This window comes from Hemitrygon akajei, chromosome 4 (genome assembly GCF_048418815.1).
Source record: "Hemitrygon akajei chromosome 4, sHemAka1.3, whole genome shotgun sequence".
Lineage (NCBI taxonomy): Eukaryota > Metazoa > Chordata > Chondrichthyes > Myliobatiformes > Dasyatidae > Hemitrygon > Hemitrygon akajei.
Window position 1 is genome coordinate 190,260,468 of NC_133127.1, and position 22,541 is coordinate 190,283,008.

Here is a 22,541-nt window from a genome sequence, read left to right on the forward strand (position 1 = left end):
CATGCTGACCATTAGGTACTTACACACTTGCTCTGATACTGTTTTATTCTTCCAAGAATTGCGTCAACACCCCCCCCCCCCCCACCCACTCCTGTCCCCGCCCAACTCCCAGAATCGACCACTCACCTACTGGGGCAGTTTACATGAATTAACCTGTTAATCTGCCCATCACTGGGCTTGGGTGGAAGCCGGGCCTTTGCAGTGTAGGAGGTGTCTGGAGTACCCACTCAATCACGGGGAGCACGTGCAAACTCCTTACAGACAGCGGCGGGAGTTGAGCTCCACTGTAAAGAATTGCACTGACCCTCCTGGCCATGCTGTCTTCTCACTACTACCATTGGGAAAGAGGTACAGGTGCCTTGGGTTCCACAGCACCAGGTTCTGGAACAGTTATTACCCTGCACCACCAGACCTCTGAGCAAACATGGATAACTTTACTCACCTCAACACTGAACTGACTCCTCAACCTATAGACCCATTGTCAGGGACTCTGCAACTCTTGTTCTCAGTATTTTTTTTATTATTTGTATGATGATTTGTCTTCCTGTGCTGCAGGGGTTCCCAACCTTTTTTTTAATGTCATGGACCCCTACTATTAACTGAGGGGTCCTGCTATAGAGGGATGTTTCCTGTAGTAGGAGAGACTAGGACCACAGGGCACAGCCTCAGAATAGAGAGATGTCCCTTTAGAACGCAGATGAGGAGGAATTTCTTAGTCAGAGGGTGGAATTCATTGCCACAGGCGGCTGTGGAGGTCAAGTCATTGGATATATTTAAAGCAGAGGTTGGTAGGTTTTTGATTAGGAAGAGCATGAAAAGTTACAGGGAGAAGGCCGAGGAATGCGATTGACAGGGTTAATGAATCTGCTGTGATGGAATGGCAGACTAGATTCAATATGACAAATGGCCCAATTCTGCTCCTGTGTCTTATGATCTTCTGCACATTGGTTATTTGTTCATCTTTCTGTATGGCCTTTCATAAATTCTATTGTATTTCTTTATTGCCTAGTAAATATCTGCAAGAAAATGAGTCTCAAGGTCGAATATGGTGACATAGACTCAGTGGCCACTTCATTAGGTGCACTAAACACCTGTTCATTAATGCAAATATCAGCCAATTATGGGGCAGCAACTTGATGCATAAAAGCATGCAGGCATGGGCAAGAGGTTCGGTTGTTCAGACTAAACATCAGAATGGGGAGCAAATGTGATCTGAGTGACTTTGACCGTGGGATGATTGCTGGTGCCAGACAGGGTGGTTTGAACATCTCAGGAACTGCTGATTTCCTGGAACTTCCATACACAACAGTCTCTACAGTTTACAGAGAATGATGCAAAGAAAACCCCCAAAAAAATGCATTGAAAAAGACATCCGTTTAATTAGTGGCAGTTCTGTGAGCAAGAAATGTTTTGTTAATAAGTGAAATCAAAGGAGAAAGGCCACACTGGTTGAAGCTGACCGGAAGGCAATAATAACTCAAACAACCACACGTTATAACAGTGGTGTGTTGAAGAGCATCTCTGAATGCACAACACTTTGAATCTTGGAGTGGACGTACTGCAGCAGCAGGGGAGCACGCCAGATCACACTTCTGTTCCTAACAAAGTGGTCACTCAGTGTATACTAATATTAAATTTACTTTGATTTTTGACTTTTGTCCCCTGAAGAGCTGGCTGCTGAGATCATAGACACTGGCTGAATGATAGCAGGATACAATTGCAGTCAAACTGACACAGAGTGCTCGACCACATTGTTCTGTGAAACTCGTGCTGAGAATGTAACCTCTATGGGGCTTTCACAAGCAACATTAGGCTAGCTGTAATGCTATTTTAATGCTGTTCTGATGTGAAGATGTTTCCAGTGTCAGAGGTGTCCTAACCATTCCAGTCAAAGGTACATGTTTTAGACCTTTCAGGCAGCTTGAGACTGCAAGAAACTTGTGTTGGTCATATTGATGGCTTTACCTTCCTGTTCACGCAGCCAACCTGCTGAATTGGTTCATTTTTGTCTCATGCTGAGGTACAGTGGAAAAGCTTTGTTTTGCGTGGCAACAGACAAATTAACGGTGCATTTGTTAGTACAAGGGAAAACTAAAAGAACGCAGAAAAGAGTCAGAGAAGAGAACGGCACTGAAACAGGACCTTTGTCCCATCCGGTCCGTGCTAAACCATTTAAACTGCCTACCATCAACATATACCAGGACTACAGCCCTCCATATCTCTACCATCCACATACCTGTTCAAACTTCTCTTAAATGTTGAGATCAAGCTCACATGCACTACTTGCACTGGCAGCTCGATCCACACTCTCATGATCCTCTGAGCAAAGAAGTTTCCCTTATATTCCCCTTATACTTTTCACCCTTAACAAATGACATCTAGTTCTAGTCCCACCAAAGCTCAGTGGAAGAAACCTGCTTGCATATGCCCTATCTCTACCCCTCATAATTTTGTATCAAATCTCCTCCCAGTCTTCTGTGTTCTAAGGAACTAAGTCTGAACTTTCTCAAAGTTAACTAGGTTAGATTACTTTGAACAGAATTAAGTTCCAACATGTCAGTCTCTGGCCTCCTTTTGTGCCAAGATGAAGCCACCTTCATGCTGGAGAACCAATGCCTTGTAATCCGACTGGGTATCCTCCAACCTGATGGCATGAATATCAATTTCTCCTTCCATTTTGAAAAATCCCTCCCCCTTCCCTCTTCTTCTATTCCCCACTCTGGTGTCTTGCCTCTTCTCACCTGCCTATTATCTCTCCCTAGATCCCCTCTTCATTCCCTTTCTCCTAGGATCCATTTTGCTCTTCTATTAGATTCCTTCCTCTCCATCCCTTGAGCATTCCCACCCACCTGGCTTCACCTGTCACCTTCTAGCCATCCTCCTTCCCACCTTTTTATTCTGGCATCTTCCTCCTTCCTTTCCAGTCTTGAAAAAGGTCTCGGCCCAAAGCGTTGACTCCTTATTCATTTCCATAGATGCTGCCTGTTCTACTGAGTTCCTCCAGCATTTTGTGTGCATTCATGTGGACAGAGAACAGTCTGAGGATTCCATCTCAAGGGACCTGAAAAATCAGATTGTGCAATTTGTATTTATTTATTTGTGTTGTTTTTTTGTTAATCTGAGTTGGTAAGAACAGAATTTGCTACCCATTTTCAATTGCTTGTAGAGAAGGTGCCTTTTTAATTTGTTGTTTCCTTTCTAGGGAGCTCTCATAGAGGTTTTGGCGAATGAATTCTAGGATTTAGATCCAACGATAATGAAGGGAAAGTGATGCACGAGGAAAAATTTCTTTAGCCAGCAGGTGGCAAATCTGTGGAATTCGTTGCCACAGCCAAATGTGGTTGGCCAAGCCACTCATCGTTCTATGCCATGTCATATGATGTTGGACGATCATGGTCTTTTGACCATGATTTTTCTTGGCATTTTCTTTTTACAGAAGCGATTTGCCATTGCCTTCTGGGCAGTATCTTTACATGGCGGGTGACCTCAGCCATTATCAATACTCCCCGGAAATTCATGTGACCCTGATCCCGGGGGTGGGGGAGGGGTGTTGCTAGGCAGGTGCTACACCTTGCTCAAGCAGAGGGAAGGAGCACCATTCTTCTCCTTTAGTAGAGATGTATCACCATCTCGCCACCCAGAAGTCACTAGGTATTTTTAAAGTGGAAGTTGATAGGTTCTTGATTAGAAAAATGTAAAACAAAACATTACGGGGAGAAGGCAGGAGAATGGGGTTGAGAGAGGTAATAAGTCTACCATGATGGAATGGCGGAGAAGACTCGATAGGCCAAATGGTTTAATTCTGCTCCTGTGGGCACTCCCATGCATCTATAGTTCCTGTCTTGGTGGCAGAGAACAACAGTGTGAGCATTTGGAAGCTGCTGTTGTTGTCTTGACATAAAACATTGGCAATTCCTTCCCCCCACCCCCCACAGATGCCGCTTAACTTGTCAAATTCCACCAGCAATACAGCATGAATGTAGGCTTGGTCTTAATCTATCCATGTCGACCACATTATCTACCCAGCTCATCTAAACTTTCTGTCTTCAGCCCATATCCTTTAAGTCTTTCCCCTTTGTGTACCTGTGCTTAGTTTTGAACTCTCCTAGACTGGGGAAAAGACTGTTACCATCCTCTTTATCTAAACCCCAATCACTTCTGGTTGCTTGTTCCACGGTAGCGTAGTGGTTATTAGCGTAACACTTCAGTACTGGCAACCCGGGTTGAATTCCCACCACTGCCTTTAAGGAGTCTGTACGTTCTCTCTTTGGCAGCGTAGGATTCGTCTGGGTGCCCTGGTTTCTTCCCATGGTCCTAAGACGTACCGGTTGTAGGTTAATTGATCATTGTAAATTGCCCCCTGATTAGTCTAGCTACGGTTCAATTGGGAGTTTCTCATATATATGCTCAATACACTCTGTATGAAAATATTGCCTCTCTAGTCCCTTTTAAATCATTTCCTCTCACCCTAAACCTATGCCCTTAGTTTTGGACTTCCCTAGCCTAGGGAAAAGACTGGCTAGGGAACGTGAATGTGAGGAAAATGGAAGGATATAGACATTATGTAGGCAGAAGGGATTCGTTTAGTTAGCCAGTTGATGACTAATTTCATTGTTTCACCACAAAATTGTGTCCTGAACAGCGGCAGAATTTTGGATGACCTCAAGTTTATGGCCGTGGGATATTGGCTACAAATTGTCCAAGATTGCAGGAAATTTCAGCGGGTCTGTTTGCCCTTTTTAGACAGCTTTCACTTTCTCAAACACCCCTATTTCCTGGCCACTTATCATTTGTTTAGTAGCTATTGAAAACACCTATCAAAGTCAGAAAGCGAAGAATCATGCCAAACCTGTTGGTTTTGTCTAAGCGGCAGCATTCTGCCAATTTATTCATTTCCTCCTGTTGTCAAAATGCTGATAACAGAAATATAATAAGGTTGAGCACCCCTTATCCAAAATGCTTTGGGCCAGATATTGGATTTTTTTTTTGGATTTTGGAATATGTAATGAGATAGCTTGGGATCGTCATCATTCCCAACTCTGAATTTATGTACTACTGGTAATAGTCCGTGAGCAGGACCCCAAATTTGGTCCACCAGTACCATCTGGGAGGAATAATTCTTCTAGTGATTTTTGGCAGGTATACACCCCTAGTGCTAGAAAATATGCGATAGCATTGCAGTGGTGGTAGCTTTCTGTGTGTATGTCAGAACTGATATCATACCCAACAAGATCATTGTACAAGTCACTTCTTTGGTCATAAAACTTGAATCTCTCATGCTATCTGGTGGAGTTACACTCCTGCAAGATTCTACAAGGAAGCACATTCGTAGGAAACTGGAATCTGTGCTGGGCAATTCAGTAGATATATTTCCAGATGACAAAGGAAAATTGTTAATGGTTCCTGAAAGTGTATCATTAAGGGACATTGTCTTGGAAAATCAAACTCTACAGAGGGAGCTCAAAGTTTGGAGGGGCAAGGCAACCAATTTCGACAAGATCATTGATCAGACTTCATCACATATCAGATCAATCATTAGACAGGAGATGACTGTGACTCCCTGGCCATTCCATCCATCTGATGTGAAAGATAGTGCTCATACCTCCATACCGGATCATCTAGAGTGGCTTCTTGTTGGACTGCTCACTGGAAATCCTGACACCAAGACTAAAACACAGAGGGTCGCTGCTCTGGTTCAGTCATTTAGTCAGGACATAATATATGCTGTGACATGTGGTCAACATAAACCACCAAAGCACCTTCTACTTCCTTATGCAGTAACAGGTAACACTGAGCTCATCCAAACACTGAACAGGCTTGGGCATGGGGTGTCTCACTCCCAATTTGAAGAGAACGACACTGCTCTGTGTCGTCAAAAGCTAGCAACAGCCTCCAACCAGAGAGTTGTACTTCCAGTCCCCATCAAGCTTCATGTCTTCACCAGTCTTGCATGGGACAATATCGATAGACTTGAGGAAACTCTCACTGGAAAGGGTACATCACATAGAGTCAATGGCATAGTGGTACAGGCCAATGTCTATGGACCACATCTGCCAGGAGCTGAGCTTCCACGCATTGAGAAACTGAAGCAGAGGTCAGTCACCATTGAGGATCAAGAACTGGAAGTATATGTAGCAGGTGCACATGTGGGCCCACAGCCCCTCCCAACCAGGGAACACTGTGTCCAGGAAACCAAGGAAGCTGCTCTTCTTGCCTGTAAGAAGAAGTGTGGACACTTGCAAGGTAAACAGATCCACAGAATCAGACAATCCCAAGCTGGACTGGTTTTAATATCAGCACCAGGGACCAGGAACCAATCTCACAAGATATTGTTGGGTATCTGCCAACCATCAATTCACCAGCCACAGAGTTGACCACAGTATTCGAAATCCTGAAGCAGTCAGTGCTAATCAGGGAGGAACTTCATCTAGATACAATTGTGGTAGTCACAGATCTAGCACTCTATGCAAAAGCCACTGAAATGGCCTGGAAGCACAAAGAGCACTTCTCCAACATTATTCTCAGGATGGGGCCATTCCATACCATACGTAATGCCTTAGCCATCCTAGGAAAGCGATTTTGGGATGCTGGTCTAAAGGACGTATGCATAGAGGCTGGAATTGTCGCAGAGGAGTCCATCAATGGAGTCCTTGATGGTAAACACTACAGTCGTGCTGTCAGGGTCCACAAGTACATCTGTGAAGCACTGATGAGACTCACATGGGCAGAGTTCACACTGTGGGTTGAGGACAACATTCCAGAGAGGAGTGGGATGATCAAATCATTCTTAGACCATGTGAACGACATGGCCAGTGACTTGAACCAACAGAAGTTGAACAATCTGCTGCAAAATCCACCCTTAGCTGAGCTGATAACCCTGTGGACAGACTTTCTGGAACACCTCCATCACAACAATGGAGAGCTATCTGCTTTCTGGATATCATACATTGACATGGTAGAGAACATAGTACTTGGGCTTCTGCGCACCTCTCATGAAGGGGTCTGGGAGTTGCACTTCCATGCTATAAGAACCATGATCCCATGGTGCTTTGCCTATGATAAGATGAATTATGCCAGGTACCTGTCCCCTTTCTTTGCTCAGATGATGAACCAACAAGAGAAGAATCCTTCTGTGTATGAGGCCTTCAAGACAGCCCAATTCTCAGTGCAGCTGTCAAGAAACAACCCCTTTGGGCAGATCCCTGTGGACCAGGCTATTGAAGCCACAATGAACAAAGAACAGCACCTGATGCCATCCTGGATCTACTGGCCTGTAACTGTCCAGAAAAATGTTCGCTCCCAAGATGTATGTGATATGCAAATGGCCTCAGGTGTACTGATATGTGTAGACCGGCAGACTGTGAGAACCAGGCATCCACCTCAGAGAGTGTGGAAAGTTCAGGTGAAGATGTGGAAGACGTGGAAGTCTTGGAAAATTATTACGATTATTAATAGGTTATGAAAGTATGGAAAACAAAGTCTGGAAAGCAGTTTTTGATTAAATATATTCATTTTACAACCAAATGGAGCCTAGGTTATGGCCGTGTGGAACCCCACATTTGAATTATTGTACTGTAATAGCTTAAGATTGTTTTGATTTGATACAATATGGAAAATATCATGCCATTGATAAAACTCCAGAAATCTCTCCAAATGAGGTTTTTACCTTTTGGGGGGTGGGGTAACATTTTCTGCTGTACTGATGTTAATATGGAATATATACAAAAAGTAATTACTTATTTGAATTCCTGAATAAATTCTCCACAAATCCATGTGATTATATGTGTCCTAGGGTTTTTATTGACTTTTTCCAAAATAAACAACAGACAAATATTTTTCTAAAAATGAAATAACTCACTCTACTGAAATTGGGCACTACTGTGAGTGCCACCAATGGCATAGTTTTCAGTGTAGAATTTTATAACAGCATTTGATGAAAAGTGCTTGAACTCAGCTATCATTGTGACAAATTTCAATCACTGATGACAAAATACCACTAGCTTGAATATATATGTTGTACTTTATATTGGCCACTTTTCAGAAATGCTTATTTTAGCGTAGTGGTGTAAAATGCATGACAGCACAAATAAAGCTACCACTGGTGCAATGCTATCACATATTTTCTAACTCTAGAGATGTATACCTTTCCAAAAATCACTATGAGCATTATTCCCCTCGGATGGTACCGACCAACCCTACTGGCTCACGGCCTTTGTCTTAAACTTGTCCATCACACATGTACCGATGCAGCCATTCAATCTATTGTATTTTCATCAGTGATCTTGCCAGGCCCACCAATGAATTTCTCTGCTGCTTCACAATCAGCAGATACTTTATCACCACAGGTCTTTAAAAATTTAAAGCCGTGCCCCTTCTTAAATTTCTGCAACCAGTCTGAATATTCACAACTATTTTCATCCTCATAGATCTTTGCTTGTTTCCTGATCAGCATACTATTGAGCAGCATATGTTCACTCCAATGCTGAATGACCTACTCTTTCAATACACGATCGGGATCTTAATTTTCCCACTTAATGCTGTGCTTTTCTATTTTTCTGTTCATTGCATATGTGAGGGTCCCTTCCCAGATTTGCCTGTGATGTGCATTGCCTGGGAACCTTCCCAGCACTTTGTGGAATTTTCCATTTGTGACATGTCAGCACTCAAAAACGAAATGTTGGATTTCAGAGGTTTTTGGATTTTAGAATTTTTGGAAAAGGAGTTCTCAACCTGTTTCAGCACTGGTTAGCATTTATCTACTGAAACCACAGCTGCTTGCGTACAAGTACACAGTTCACCTGGAAATACAGTGCAAATGTATTCACAATAATATATGCAACCATTTTGTTTAAGAAACAACAAAAAAAAGGTTAAAAGTACATAGTCATAAAGTAATACAGCACAGAAACCAGCCCCTCAGTCCAATTTGTCCACACTGACCACAGCAGGAACAACGGCTACATTGGCCACCATCTTATTGAACGGCAGAGCAAGTTTCAAAGTTGAAAGTAAATTTATTATCAAAGTGCATATATGTCACCATGTACAACACTGAGATTCATCTCTCGTGCGTTTTACCTCCTACCCAATGGGAGCTGTGAGACAATGAAGTGGTTCGGGAAGTGGGGACCTTTGATAGAAATTGCCTTCTTGAGGCAGCACTTCGTCTACCTATGGTGTGGAGGGATGTGCCTGTGATATATTGAGCCAAGTCCACCACTCTCTGCAGCTTCTTGCGTTCCTGTTCATTTGAATTGTCATACCAGACCATGATGCAACCAGGCAGAATACTTGCCAAAGTTCATCTGTAGATGTTTGGTAACATCCTTTCTTTGGTATTACTTTGGCCTGAGTCCAGTACTCTCTACAACTTCGTTACACTCCTGTGAATTTGAATTATCAAATATCAAGGATCAACTTTATTTGCCATTACACACGTGGAATTTGCAGTGGTGTGCTGGTCGGGGGGTGCCATACGAAAAAGCAAACAAAATTTAACAAGAATACATAATTATATAAAAATAAGGTTAGATGTTCAATTGTGGATATGGAATAAAATACCATATACCGTGTATTCACCGTACTATCAAAAGTCTCAGGCACATGTATACAGCTAGCTACCTAAAACTTCCACACAGTACTGTAGTAATTTTATGTATTGCATTCTACCGCTGCCACAAAAAAAAGTATCGTGACATTTGTGAGTGATGATAAACCTGATTTTGATATGGGTCTCTCTTGTGGCCTGAGAGTGGGAAGGGGGCAGGGAGAAAAGGAGGGAGCGGGAAGCACCAGAGACATTCTGTAATGTTCAATAAACCAATTGTTTGGAATCAAATGCTCTCGGCACTCCTTGTCGCCACCTGTCCCACACCCCTCCTGCAGTGCTCCAGCCTCGCCATTCCCAGCATCCTTTGCTCCCACCAGATTTACAAACGCACTCTCTGCTCCATGTTGGCAAATACAGTACCATGCAAAAGTCATGGGCACCCTAGCTGTCTACAGTATCTATGTGCCTTAGATTTTTGCACAGTACTGTACTATGCAAACAGCATTATAAAGAGTGGTTTAAAGTGTTTGCCATGCAGTGTAATGATGGGTATACAGTAATAGAAAGGGGCGGGGAGAACAACTAGAATCACATTAACTGCCTTGAGGACAACATTTTAAGATGGTATGAAGTTTTTGTTTAAATCGCCCTGCAGTGCCTTCCAGAAGGATAGTGTTCACGATGATGTTTCCTGCCCACTTCTTTGTCCTGGGCACTTTCAAGTCCTGCAGTGTTGGTAGACTGTAGCCAGTGACCTTTTCTGCTGGCCTGACAGTTCATTGTAGTTTCCCTATGTTGTGAAACGATGTTGCACCAAACCAGACGGTAATGGCTGATGTATTAAGGCAACACATTATGGGTATCGAGGTAAATTCTAGATGCTTTCTCAAAAAGAAACAGTTCTCTTGTAAACCTTGGTAATGTATTTCTTCCCCTTTCACAGGACCCCTCATATAGACAGCCTGGCAAAGGACGGAGTACTGCTGAGCCACCACATAGCTGCGGCTTCTCTCTGTACCCCAAGCAGAGCTGCCTTTCTGACAGGCCGATACCCAATCAGGTCGGGTAAGTACGCTTGCAACTAGGGGTAATACACCACTTCTGAACAATGAGCTACCTGCTGGACGAAGGTCGTTGGGAGCAGTAGGCCAAATTGGAATTGGTTTACTATTGTCACACGTACTGAGATACAGTGAAAAGCCTGACTTGCAGACTCTTCATACAGATCAGATCATTACACGGTGCAAGGTAGTGCAAGGTAAAACTATAACAGACCACCGCTGAGCACGTATACAAGGAGCACTATCGCAGGAAAGCAGCATCCACCATCGGTGACTCCCACCTCCAAGGCCATGCTCTCATCTCACTGCTGCCATCAGGTAGAAGGTACAGGAGCTTCAGAACCCACACCACCAGATTCAGGAGCAGTTACTATCCCTCAACCATAAGCCTCTTGAACCAAAGGGGGCAATTTCACTCACCCAACACTGAACTATTCCACAACCTATGGACCTGCTTTCAAGGACTCTTCACATCATGTTCTGGGTATTTATTGCTTATTTAGTTTTTGAATGTATGCAGTGTGTTGCCTTTTGCACATTGGTTAGTTGTCTCTGCTGTTGTGTGTGATTTTCATTGAATCTATTGTGTTACTTCGTGTTTACTGCAAATGCCCACAACAAAATGAATGTCATGTAGTATATGGTGACATGTATATACCTTGAAAATAAATTTACTTTGAACTTTTGAATGTAGGATAGACACACACAGCAGCTGCTGGGAATCTCGGTTGGTGATTGGTGGACTGAGGAATGGTGAAGGAAGATGGGCACATAGAGCCAGGTAGAAAGAGGAAGGGATGAGGTGGAGGCAGGTGGGTGATAGATGGAGGTAAACAAAAGAAGGGGCACATTGAGCCAAATGGAGGGAGGAGAGGGTGAAGCGGAGGCAGCCTGAAGGATGATCAACAAGAATACATAGGCTACTGGGTGGTGATTACAGGAGCCATCAGGGGAGAGGTGTAGAGTAGGTGGAGCCAAACGGTGTGGCAGGGTGGGTGTGTGTGTGGGAGGTGGTTCGCCAGTGTCTCGCCTCTATTGCCTTCATCTCCATCCTAAGTGAGCTGTACCACCACCTGGGACTGACCTCTGATTCCAGACTCCACGGCTAAGAACATTCTCCTTTGGCTTAGCCTGTCAAAGTCTTAGGAGCATTTATAAGTATCAATCGGATCTTTACTCTTATTTTCAAGTCCACTCTCATATTTCCTTACAATACAGGTGGCCATTCTGCCCATCAAGAATCTGCCAGCTCTCTGAGTAATACCATTAATCATCTTTCGCCCCTAACCTATGACTTCCAGTTCTGGTCTCACCCAACCTCAGTGGAAAAGCCTGCTTGCATTTACCCTATCTATACTTCTCAAAATATTGTAGACCTCTATCAAATCTCCTCATTCTCCTACACTCTAGGGGGTAAATTCCTAACTTGTTCATCCTTTACCTATAACTCAGGCCCTGAAGTCACAGCAACGTTCTAGTAAACCTAACACTGGACAACAATTTTTTTCGAAAGTGTTGCTTTCCTCAGAGTATTTTTTTTATTATGATAGATTGCTTGAAGCTGAATGCAAATATAATTTCAGACTTCTTGTATCACGTGGGAATTTGGAGAAACAAGAAATTAACTTTTATTGAACATAATGTGTTTAATTGCGTAACACTTTGCAAAAGTTCAACTAAGCTAAAAATGTTTTGTTGATGATTTTCATTTGTACACAGTGTTTGAGGCTTCTGGCTTAAGTGTCCAACAATAATCAGCCAGCATTGATGGATTCCAGTTGCCCTGGTACTGTTTCTCCATGACTGCAATGTCCTAGTGAAACCTTCCACCATGCTCATCAGTGACACTGCCAAGACTGGCAGGGAGGAAGTCGAAATGGGAATGCAGAAAATGAATCTTTAGTGACATGTTGCACTTCATGGTTTTGTATGCTTGAAACATGTTGTCAACCAGCTGCATGTAGTTTGGTGCTCTGTAGTTGCCAAGAAAATTTTCAACAACATCCTTCAATGCCTTCCATGTGATTTTCTCCAGTCCCACTAGAAGTTCTTCGAATTGCCTGTCATTGATGACCTGTTTGATGGGTGGACCAACAGGAGTGCCTTCCTTAGACTTGGCCTCGGTTATTCTGACTTGAATTATGAATTGAACTAACAAATCCAGGTGATTTCAAAGAAATAATATGTGATAGGGAAATTTTATGGTGATTTTCATGATCAGCAGCCCAGATCCATGAGATACATCCAAAAACTTACAGGAAGCAAAATATTTGTTGTTCAGTCTAACCCTTTATCAGTCCTGAAGAAGGGTCTCGGCCTGAAACTTCGTCTGATTATACCTTTCCATCGATACTGCCTGACCTGCAGGGTTCCTCCAGCATTTGCTTTGTGTTACCAAACATACTTGTAAATTTTCTCTGCATTCTTTCGATCTTACTGATATCTTTCTAAGTGACCAGAACTGCACACAATACTCCAAATTTGGCCTCACTTTTTGCCTTGCACAACTTCAACATAACAACCCAACTCCTGTAAGCAGTACTATGATTTATGAAGACCAATGTGCCAAAAGCTATCTTTATGACCCTATCTACCTGTGATGACACTTTCAAGGAATTATGGACCTATATTCCCAGATCTCAGTTCTATCACACTCCCCAGTGCCCTGGTGTTCACTGTGTAAGACCTGGTTTGTCCTCCCAAAAAAACAACATCTTACACTTGTCTGAATTAATTTCCATCTCTTGTCCCCATTCCTGCGAGATTACAAATTTTATATGAATACAGGCATAAAAAGCAGTTCCAAGCAGCACATCTACTTGTATCGAGTAGTTGACATGAATTTCAAACTGCTAAGTCTCACTTCACCAAGCTCTTCAAAGAGTTCAGCTGAGAACGTCCAAGGTTATGTCACGTTACCTCCAATAATGTAACAGATTAATAAATGAGGTCAAATTGAACAGAGTCAAGGGACAAGCAGCAGAATAGATGGCACAAAACACAGGGTCAGGGTAAAAGGCAGTAGTTCTGAATAACAGACGGTGGGAAGTGGGGCTTCATAAGAAACGCTGTTAGCCTATAAGGTGGTGGAGCAGAATCAGACCTTTTGGCCCATCAGTCTTTGTCAAACCATTAATCTGCCTAGACCCATTGACCTGCACCCAGATCATAGCACTCCACACCGCTCCCATCCATGTACCTATCCAAATTTCTCTTAAATGTTGAAACCAACCTCACATCCACCAGTTGCGCTGACAGCTCGTTCCACACTCTCACAACCCTCTGAGTGAAGATTCCCCTCATGTTCCCCTTAAATTTTTTACCATTCATCTTTAACCCATGACTTCTCATTCTTGTCTCACCCAACCTCAGTGGATAAAGCCTGTTTATATATCCTACCTATCTATCTGTACCAATCATTCCATTATGGCTGATTTCGTGTTCCTCTCAATCCCATTCTCCTGCCTTTTATGACCTTTGATACCCTGACTAGTAAAGAACCCATCAACTTCTACTTTAAATATTCCCAATGACTTGTCCTCTACAACTGTCTGTTGCAATGAATTCCACAGATTCACAACCCTCCGGATTAAGAAATTCCTCCTCATCTCTGTTCCAGATGGACATCCCTCTATTCTGAGGCTGTGCCCTCTGGTCCTAAAATCCCCACTACAGGAAATATCCTCTATACATCCACACTATCTGGGCTTTTCAATATTCAATAAGTTTCCTCCCCCGCCCCCCCATTGATCTAAATTCCTGCAAGCATAGGCCCAGAGCCATCAATTGCACCTTATATGTTAATCTTTTCATTCCTGAGGTCATGCTCATGAACCTCCTTTGGATCTCCAATGCTATCATATCTGTGCTTAGATAGGGGCCTAAGACTGCTCACAATACTCCAAGTGCAGACTGACCAATGCCTTATAAAACCTCAGTATTACCTCCTTGCCTTTATATTCCAGTCCTCTTGAAATGCATTCTAACATTGCATTTCTCTTCCTCACCACTCCTCAACCTGCAAATGAACCTCCCCCCCCCCCCACCCCCACCATCCCATATCTCTCCATGCCCTGACTAATCAAGCACCTATCTACCTCTGGCTTAAATATACATAAAGACTTGGCCTCCACAGCTGCCTGTGGCAACAAGTTAAACAGAATCACCACTCTCCGGCTAAAGAAAATCCTCCTCATCTCAGTTCTAAAAGGAGAGAATTGCCTATCTTGAGGCAATGTCCTTTGGTCTTAGACTCTCCCACCATAGGAAGAATCCTCTCCATATCCACTCTGTCAAGGCCTTTCACCATTCAGTACATTTCAATGAGATCACCCCTCATTCTTCTGAATTCTAGTGAATACGGGCCCAGAGCCATCAAATGCTTTTTATATGACAAGCCATTTAGTCCTGGAATCATTTTCATGAACTTCCTTTGAACCCTTTCCAGTTTCGCACATCCTTTCTCAGATAATGGGCCTAAAACTGCCCACAATACTCCAAGTGAGGTCTCACCAGTGCTTTATAAAGCCTCAGCATTACATCCTTGCTTTTATGTTCTAGTCTAGTCTTTTTGAAATGAATGCTAACACCACATTTGCTTTCCAAATCACAGGTGCAACCTGCAAGTTAAACTTCAGCGAATCCTGCACGAGGGGTATCTTCTCTCCATTTAAAAATATAGTCGACCCTTTCACTTATATCAAAGTGCGTAACCATAGACTTCCCGACACTGTATTCCATCTGCTGCTTCTTTGCCCATTCTCCTGATCTAAGTGCTCCTGTCATCTCTCTACTTCCTCACACTCTGGTGTGTACAACATCTGGTCCTGATGACTGATCTACCTTCAGAACCATTCAGTTTTCCAAGAACCTTCTCTCTAGTAACGGTAACTTCATGCACTTCATGACCCCCGACACCTGGAACTTCCACCATCCTGCTAGTATCTTCCACAGTGAAAACCAATGCAAAATACTTATTCAGTTTGTCCACCATTTCCTTGTTCCCTATTACTATCTCTCCAGTACAGTCTTCCAGCAGTCCAATATCTACTCTCACCTCTTTTACACTTTATGTATCAGAAAAAACCTTTGGTATCCACTTTAATATTATTGGCTAGCTTTTGTATTCCATCTTACCTTCTTAATGGATTTTTTTTTTTGTTGCTTTTTGTTGGTATTTAAAAACTTCCCAATCCCTTAACTTCCCATTAATTTTTGCTCTATTATGTTGGCTTTGACTTCTTGTTAGCCTCGGTTGTGTCATCTTGCCTTTAGGATACTTCTTCTTTGGAATGTATATATCTTGTTCTTTTTTAATTGCTTCCAGAAATTCCAGCCATTGCTGCTCTGCCATCATCCCTGCCAGTGTTCTTTTCCGAACAGTTATGGCCAACTCCTCTCTCATGCCTTTGTAATTCTGTTTACTCCATTGTAATATTAATAATTCTGACTTTTGCTTCTCCTTCTCAAATTTCAGGGCAAATGCAATATATTATGATTACTTCTCCTAAGGGTTCTTTTACCTTAAGCTCTCTAATCAATTCTGGTTCATTGCACAACACCCAATCCAGAATAGCTGATCCCCTAGTGGGCTCAACCATGAGTTGCTCTGAGCCACAGCACCAGACTCAATGTCAGAGATTGAGTCACTGGCTCCCCCCGCTGGTAGTTTGTCCCCCCTCAATAGTATCTAAAGTTATATATATTATTGAGGGGACTGAGAGTGGGAACAGGGTAGGGAGAGGGGAATCATTGTTGGAAAAAGGGGGAGGGGAGGGAGTGGGAAACACCAGACAGACATTCTGTAATGATCAAATAACCAATTGTTTGGAATCAAATGACCTTGCCTGGTGTTTCAGGGCTGGGTGAGTCTATATCCGCCTCATCACCCCAGCACTCCTCCTCTACCACCTGTCCCACACTCCTCCATGATGCTTCATTCTCACCATTCCCAACATCCTTTGCTCAGATTTACAAACTCACTCTCCACTCCATGTTGACAAATACGATATTGTACGAAAGTCTTGGGCTCATACCCCTTGAATGTATAAGAAAAATCGTAATCACAACCATAGTTTTGCGTGTGAGGGTTAGAGGACACTATGTGGGTGGGACGGAGGAACAGGGCTTGTTTCACTGATGTTGTTCTGTTGTTTGTTTCATTCTGTTTTGTTGTTCATCCGAGCATCGTAACTTGCTAGAGATGTCGTCGTCATCATCACGTGCTGTGTCATGTGACATGGGCAATCATGCTTTATCCATGACCATGATTGTTCTTGGAAAATTTTTCTGCAGAAGTGGATTGTCATTGCCTTCTACTGGGCAGTGTCTTTACAAGACGGATGACTCCAGCCATTGTCAATACCCTTCAGAGATTGCCTGCCTGGCGTCAGTAGTCATATAACCAGGACGGCTGCTCAGACGACCATTCACCGCCGGCTCCCATGTGACCCTGATCATGGTGCCAAGCAGGTGCTACACCTTGCCCAAAGGTGACCTGCAGGCTAGTAGAAGGAAGGAGCTCCCTACATCTCCTTTGGCAGAGACATAACTCAATCTGCCACCCAACGTTGCAATACATCATTAAAGAAGCTATAAATTACAATAAGAAATCTAATTAATTTGTGGACAAAAGAAGGGAAAGATGTAGTGAGATAATGCTTATGGGTTCATTGTCCATTCAGAAATTTGGTGGACATTGAACACAAGTGTGAGTCTTCAGGCTCCTGTACCACGTTCTTGATGATAGCAATGAAAAGAGGGCATCTCCTAGGTGGTGGAGGTCCTTAAAGATTCAAATGATGAGTAATTGGAAGATAAAAATGTGGAAGGGACAAAGACACCTAGAAGTCCAAATACAAAGATTCACAAAGGGTTGCCACACAGATCTATAAGATTTTTTTTTTAAAAAAGAACAAATCATGGACACAAGAGATTCTACAGAGGCAAGGCACAACAAAATGCTGGAGGAGCTCAAATACTCAGATCACCAAAAGAGCTTTTAAACTTGCTGAAAGGTTTTGAGCAGCTGAGTGAGATAACTTCTACTTGTGAGAACGAGCAATACTGAAAAATGGGATGGATGCCAAGATACCAGAGAGGAAGTTCAGAGTGCTGAGGGGGAGAATCACCGTGACAATGTGTTTCAAGTGAATCTGCAATGAGATCTTTGACTTCCTCATCAGGAGACCACAGTCAGTGCAGATCGGAAAGAACACCGCCTCCTCACTGACAGCCACCACAGGCATACCTCAGGTTTATTATGGCTAATGTGTGTCATGGCTTGCTGCTTGGCGGTAGCAGAACATTGCAATATATTTTTTAAAAATCAATCTGCAGGCAATGACTCTCAGGGACTTGGGCTATATTTTATTTTGTGACTGTTTTCCTGCTAACGTATGCTGTGTGTGGCTGTTGGTACTGTGCTTTGAAGAGATTTGGCATGTCAAAAAATACACTCAAAAACTTCTATAGTTGTACCGTGGAGAGCATTCTGACAGGCTGCATCACTGCCTGGGATGGAGGGGCTACTGCACAGGACCGAAAGAAGCTGCAGAAGGTTGTAAATCTAGTCAGCTCCATCTTGGGTACTAGCCTACAAAGTACCCGGGATGTCTTCAGGGAGCAGTGTCTCAGAAAGGTAGAATCCATTAATAAGGATCTCCCATCACCCAGGGCATGCCTTTTTCTCACTGTTACCATCAGGTAGGAGGTACAGAAGTCTGAAGGCACACACTCAGTGATTCAGGAACAGCTTCTTCCTCTCTGCCATCCGATTCCTAAAGGGACATCGAATCTTTGGACACTACCTCACTTTTTTTACAGTAGTTTTTGTAAGTTTTTAAAATCTATTCAATATACATATACTGTAATTGATTTACTTGTTTATTATTATTGTTTTTTATTTTATTTAGTATTATTTTTCTCTCTGCTAGATTATGTTTTGCATTGAGCTACTGTTGCCAAGTGAACAAATTTTATGTCACGTGCTGGTGATAATAAATCTGATTCTCAATATAATCCAAAACCTTGAGTTCTTGAATGTTACAGCAGTCTGCAGTCGACCTCAACACAGCCTGTTCTGTACCAAGTAAACGGCAGTGGTCAGTACTGACTCCAGCCTGGAGGCTGCGTCCCACCGCCCCCAGCACTCCAGCGGAGCGCACGGACTCCAATTCCTCTCTTGTGGGCAGCTGCGAATAGGCAACACTTCGTCCGAGGCCCAGTCCTCGCCACAGCTGAGGCAAGACGGCTCCTGCACCGTCCACCAATAAATTGGACCTACAGCACTCCACGTCAACAACGTCTTAACGGGGTCTTGCAATCACAACAAAAATGATTAAGGTGATCACCCGCTGTGAGATTGCACATTACCTTCACGCACTGACTCCGCCCACGCGCCTCTGGCACAGGCAGCAGCACGTTCCGCATCAAGTCCAGCTCGTTCAGATTATCCGCCAGTGAGAAACAGGCTGGTGGGGTCAACCTGCAGTACTTCAAGTTCTCAAAGTCCACCAGTGCCTTGTGATCACAAGAAACATGCCTACAGAAGGCAGCTGCACGTCTGGCTGGCCCCGCTGAAGCTGCTGCACCTGAGCACGCCTCCGTATTACCATTGCCTCGCACTCCACATTGAACTTCATCTCACAAGTGCCTCTCCCTTCCATCAACCTGAGAAAGCCACTTTCCCTCCAGCTTCTTGTCCTCCGCCATCAGATTCTGAACCGTCCATGAACGCTCCCTCACTGCTCCCTGTTTGCATTGATTTTTATAAGTTTCTTATTGTAACTAATATTCTTATGACTTGTGCTCTACTGCTGCTCTGAAACAATGAATTTCACAACATATGTCAATGATAATGAACCTGATTCTGGTGACGGGCGCATGAAAAAGGAAGCTAGGAGAGAAGGGAGCAGGTTATGTTGATATTTTAGGAGGAGCCAGTGTAGACTCAGTGGCCACTTTATTAAGTGCACCTGCTTGTTAATGCAAATAGCTAATCAGCCAATCACATAGCAGCAACTCAATGCATAAAAGCATACAGATATGGTCAAGGGTCAATTGTTGTTCAGACTAAACAGCAGGATGGGGAAGAAATGTGTTCTAAGTGATGTTGACCTTGGAATGATAGTTGGTGGTGAATATCTTAGATAAGACTGATATACAAGGAGTCTCACTCACCACAGTCTCTAGACTTTACAGAAAATGGGGCGAAAAACAAAAAATATCCAGTGAGTGGCAGTTCTGTGGGCAGAAACACCTTGTTTACTAAGAGAGGTCAGAGGAGAATGGCCAGACTAGTTCAAGCTGACAGGAAGGCAACAGTAAAGGCTGATTTATACTTCTGCATCAAATGAACGCCATAGGTATGGCATAGCCGCGTAACCTACGCTGTAACCTACGCTGTAACCTACACCTTAGCCTGACACGCACCTCTCCAAAAAAGTAACTGCGCATCGCGGCAACTCAGACCGCAACAACTGGATTGGTCCACTTGGTAGCATTGCATTTCCTCCTGTCTATAGGCATACTGTGCGTACACTGATGCAAAATAAATGGTTGGAGATGATGAACCAAATCGTCAAATCTACCTGCCGACATCCAAAAAAATTTGAAATGCCTTTTCTCGTCCATGTCTCTCAGTGGCCGGACAAGCACAGAAAATTCACCCTCCTTCTGCCTCAATCTGTTTAACGGTCGTACACACCATCTCCTCCGACATCTTCTCTCTTTTCTGTGTTGCAATAATTTCAATAAAAGTAACCCTTGTTCAACATTTATTAGCTCCAACTCCAACATGATGCGCTCAGTTGTCATTAGAAACCCCACCGCCAACTAGCATTTTGGCGGTGAATTGCAGAGCAATGCAGACATACCAACGCACAGGTATAAATGCTCACAACGGCGCAGGCCACTTACGAGGGCTACAGCGTAGGCTACTGCGCAGAAGTATAAATCAGCCTTAACTCAAAAACCAAGCATTACAACAGTGGTGTGCAGAAGAGCAACTCCGAACACACAACATGTCGAACCTTGAAGTGGATGGGCTGCAGCAGCGGACGCCCACAAACGTACATTCAGTGGCCACTCTATGGGGTGCAGGAGATAACTAATAGAGCAGCCTCTGAGTGTAAAACACAAGAAAGGCCTCTTTCTGTGCTGTCCCGTTCTATGACTTTAAAAGTCCAAGTTCTCTCTCTCTTTTTCAGGAATGGCCTCCTTCCACAGACTGGGTGTCTACCTTTTTGTTGCTGGGTCAGGTGGACTTCCCACCAATGAGAGCACCTTTGTCAAGCTGTTGAAAGAGGAAGGCTATTCCACTGCCTTGATAGGTAAGGGGTAGTGGCTGCACCTTCTGATACAAGGCAATTATGTTTTAATAAACACAGGAACAATCCAGAGTAACACATACAAAAATGCTGGGGGAGCAGGTCAGGCAGCATCTATGGAGGGAAATGAACAGTCGACGTTTCCGGCCGAGACCCTTCCTCAGGGCTGGAAAGGAAGGGGGAAGAAGTCAGAATAAAAAGGTCGGAGGAGGGGGAGGTGTACGAGCTGGAAGATGATAGGTGAGTCCAGGTGAGTGGGGGGGGGGGGGGGGTTGAAGTGAGAAGCTGGGAGTTGATAAGGGGAAGAGATCAAGGGCTGAAGAAGAAGGAATCTGATTGGACAGGATGGTGGACTATGGGTGAAAAAGGAGCAGGGCACCAGAGGGATATGATAGGCAGATGACAAGAGAGGAGGTAAGAGCGGAGCCAGATTGGGGAATGGGGGGATAAAAGAGAAAGGGGAGGGAGAGACAGATTATCAGAAGTTAGAGAAATCAATTGGTTGTCTACACAATTGTCCCACAACCCCGGATGCCTTCAGACTGCAGATTGTGCCGCCTCTAGCTCCAGCCCCAGTCTGGACCTTGGCCATAGCACCTCAAACCTGAGACTTCCCTGCTGCCACAGTTCCCTCCAGACTCCCCTTCCTCCACAACCGCTCTCCTCTAACAGCTGGAGGGATATGAGGCCACCACCACCTCCTCCAAGCCACCCGGATTAGGAAATACAGTATTGTGCAAAAGTCTTAGGCACATATATAAATAGATATTTCATTGATCCCAAAAGAAATTACAGTGTCACAGTAGCATTACGAGTGCACAGATATAAGTACTAGAAGAGAAGTAGGAAGCATAAAAGACAAGTTAACACAAACAGTCTAATAGGAGGGTGGTGGGGTCATCACTTCCCCAGCTACTGGTTGATTCATTATACAGCTTAATGGCCAAGGGTAAGAATGACCTCATATAACGCTCTTTGGAGCAGCACAGTTGTCTCAGTCTATTACTGAAAGTGCTCCCCTGTTCAGCCAAGGTGGCATGCAGAGGGTGAGAAACATTGTCCAGAATTGGCAGGATTTTCTGTCGGGTCCTCTTTTCCATAACAGCCTCTTGTGTGTCTGGTTATAGCTAGCTTGCCTAAGACCTTTGCACAGTACAGTAGTAATTTTATGTACTGCTCTGTACTGCTGCCACAAAATAACAAATTTTATGACTTGTGTGAGTGATGATAAACCCGATTCTGATGTGGGTCTCTATTGTGGACTGAGAGTGGGAAGGGGGCAGAGAGAGAGGGGGAAGCATTATTGTGAAAGGAGAAGGAATGGGGAGGGAGGGAGAAGCACTGGAGACACATCCTGTAATGATCAATAAACCAATTGTTTGGAATGAAATGACCTTGCCTGTGCCACTCACCCGCCCCGGCACACCTCTGCCACCTGTGTCACATCCCTGGCGCAGCGCTCCGTCCTTGCCATTCCTAACATCCTTTGCTCCAGCCAGGGCTACAAACTCACTCTCCACATTGGCAAATATCGTAGGCACACTAACTATATACTGTATGTGTGCCTAAGACTTTTGCTCTGCACTATATGTGCTGTGTGTG

The 22,541-nt window shown here is 43.8% G+C and overlaps 1 protein-coding gene across 2 annotated transcripts in view; it reads left to right on the forward strand.

Annotated features, from left to right (window-relative positions):
- LOC140727047 (steryl-sulfatase-like) overlaps positions 1-22,541 on the forward strand; it is an 88,319-nt gene that overhangs the window by 12,465 nt on the left and 53,313 nt on the right. For both annotated transcript variants that reach the window (XM_073044240.1, XM_073044241.1), the window contains 2 exons: positions 10,494-10,615; positions 20,820-20,942. In XM_073044240.1, coding sequence (XP_072900341.1) covers positions 10,494-10,615; positions 20,820-20,942 — 245 coding nt within the window. The remainder of the gene's footprint in view (positions 1-10,493; positions 10,616-20,819; positions 20,943-22,541) is intronic.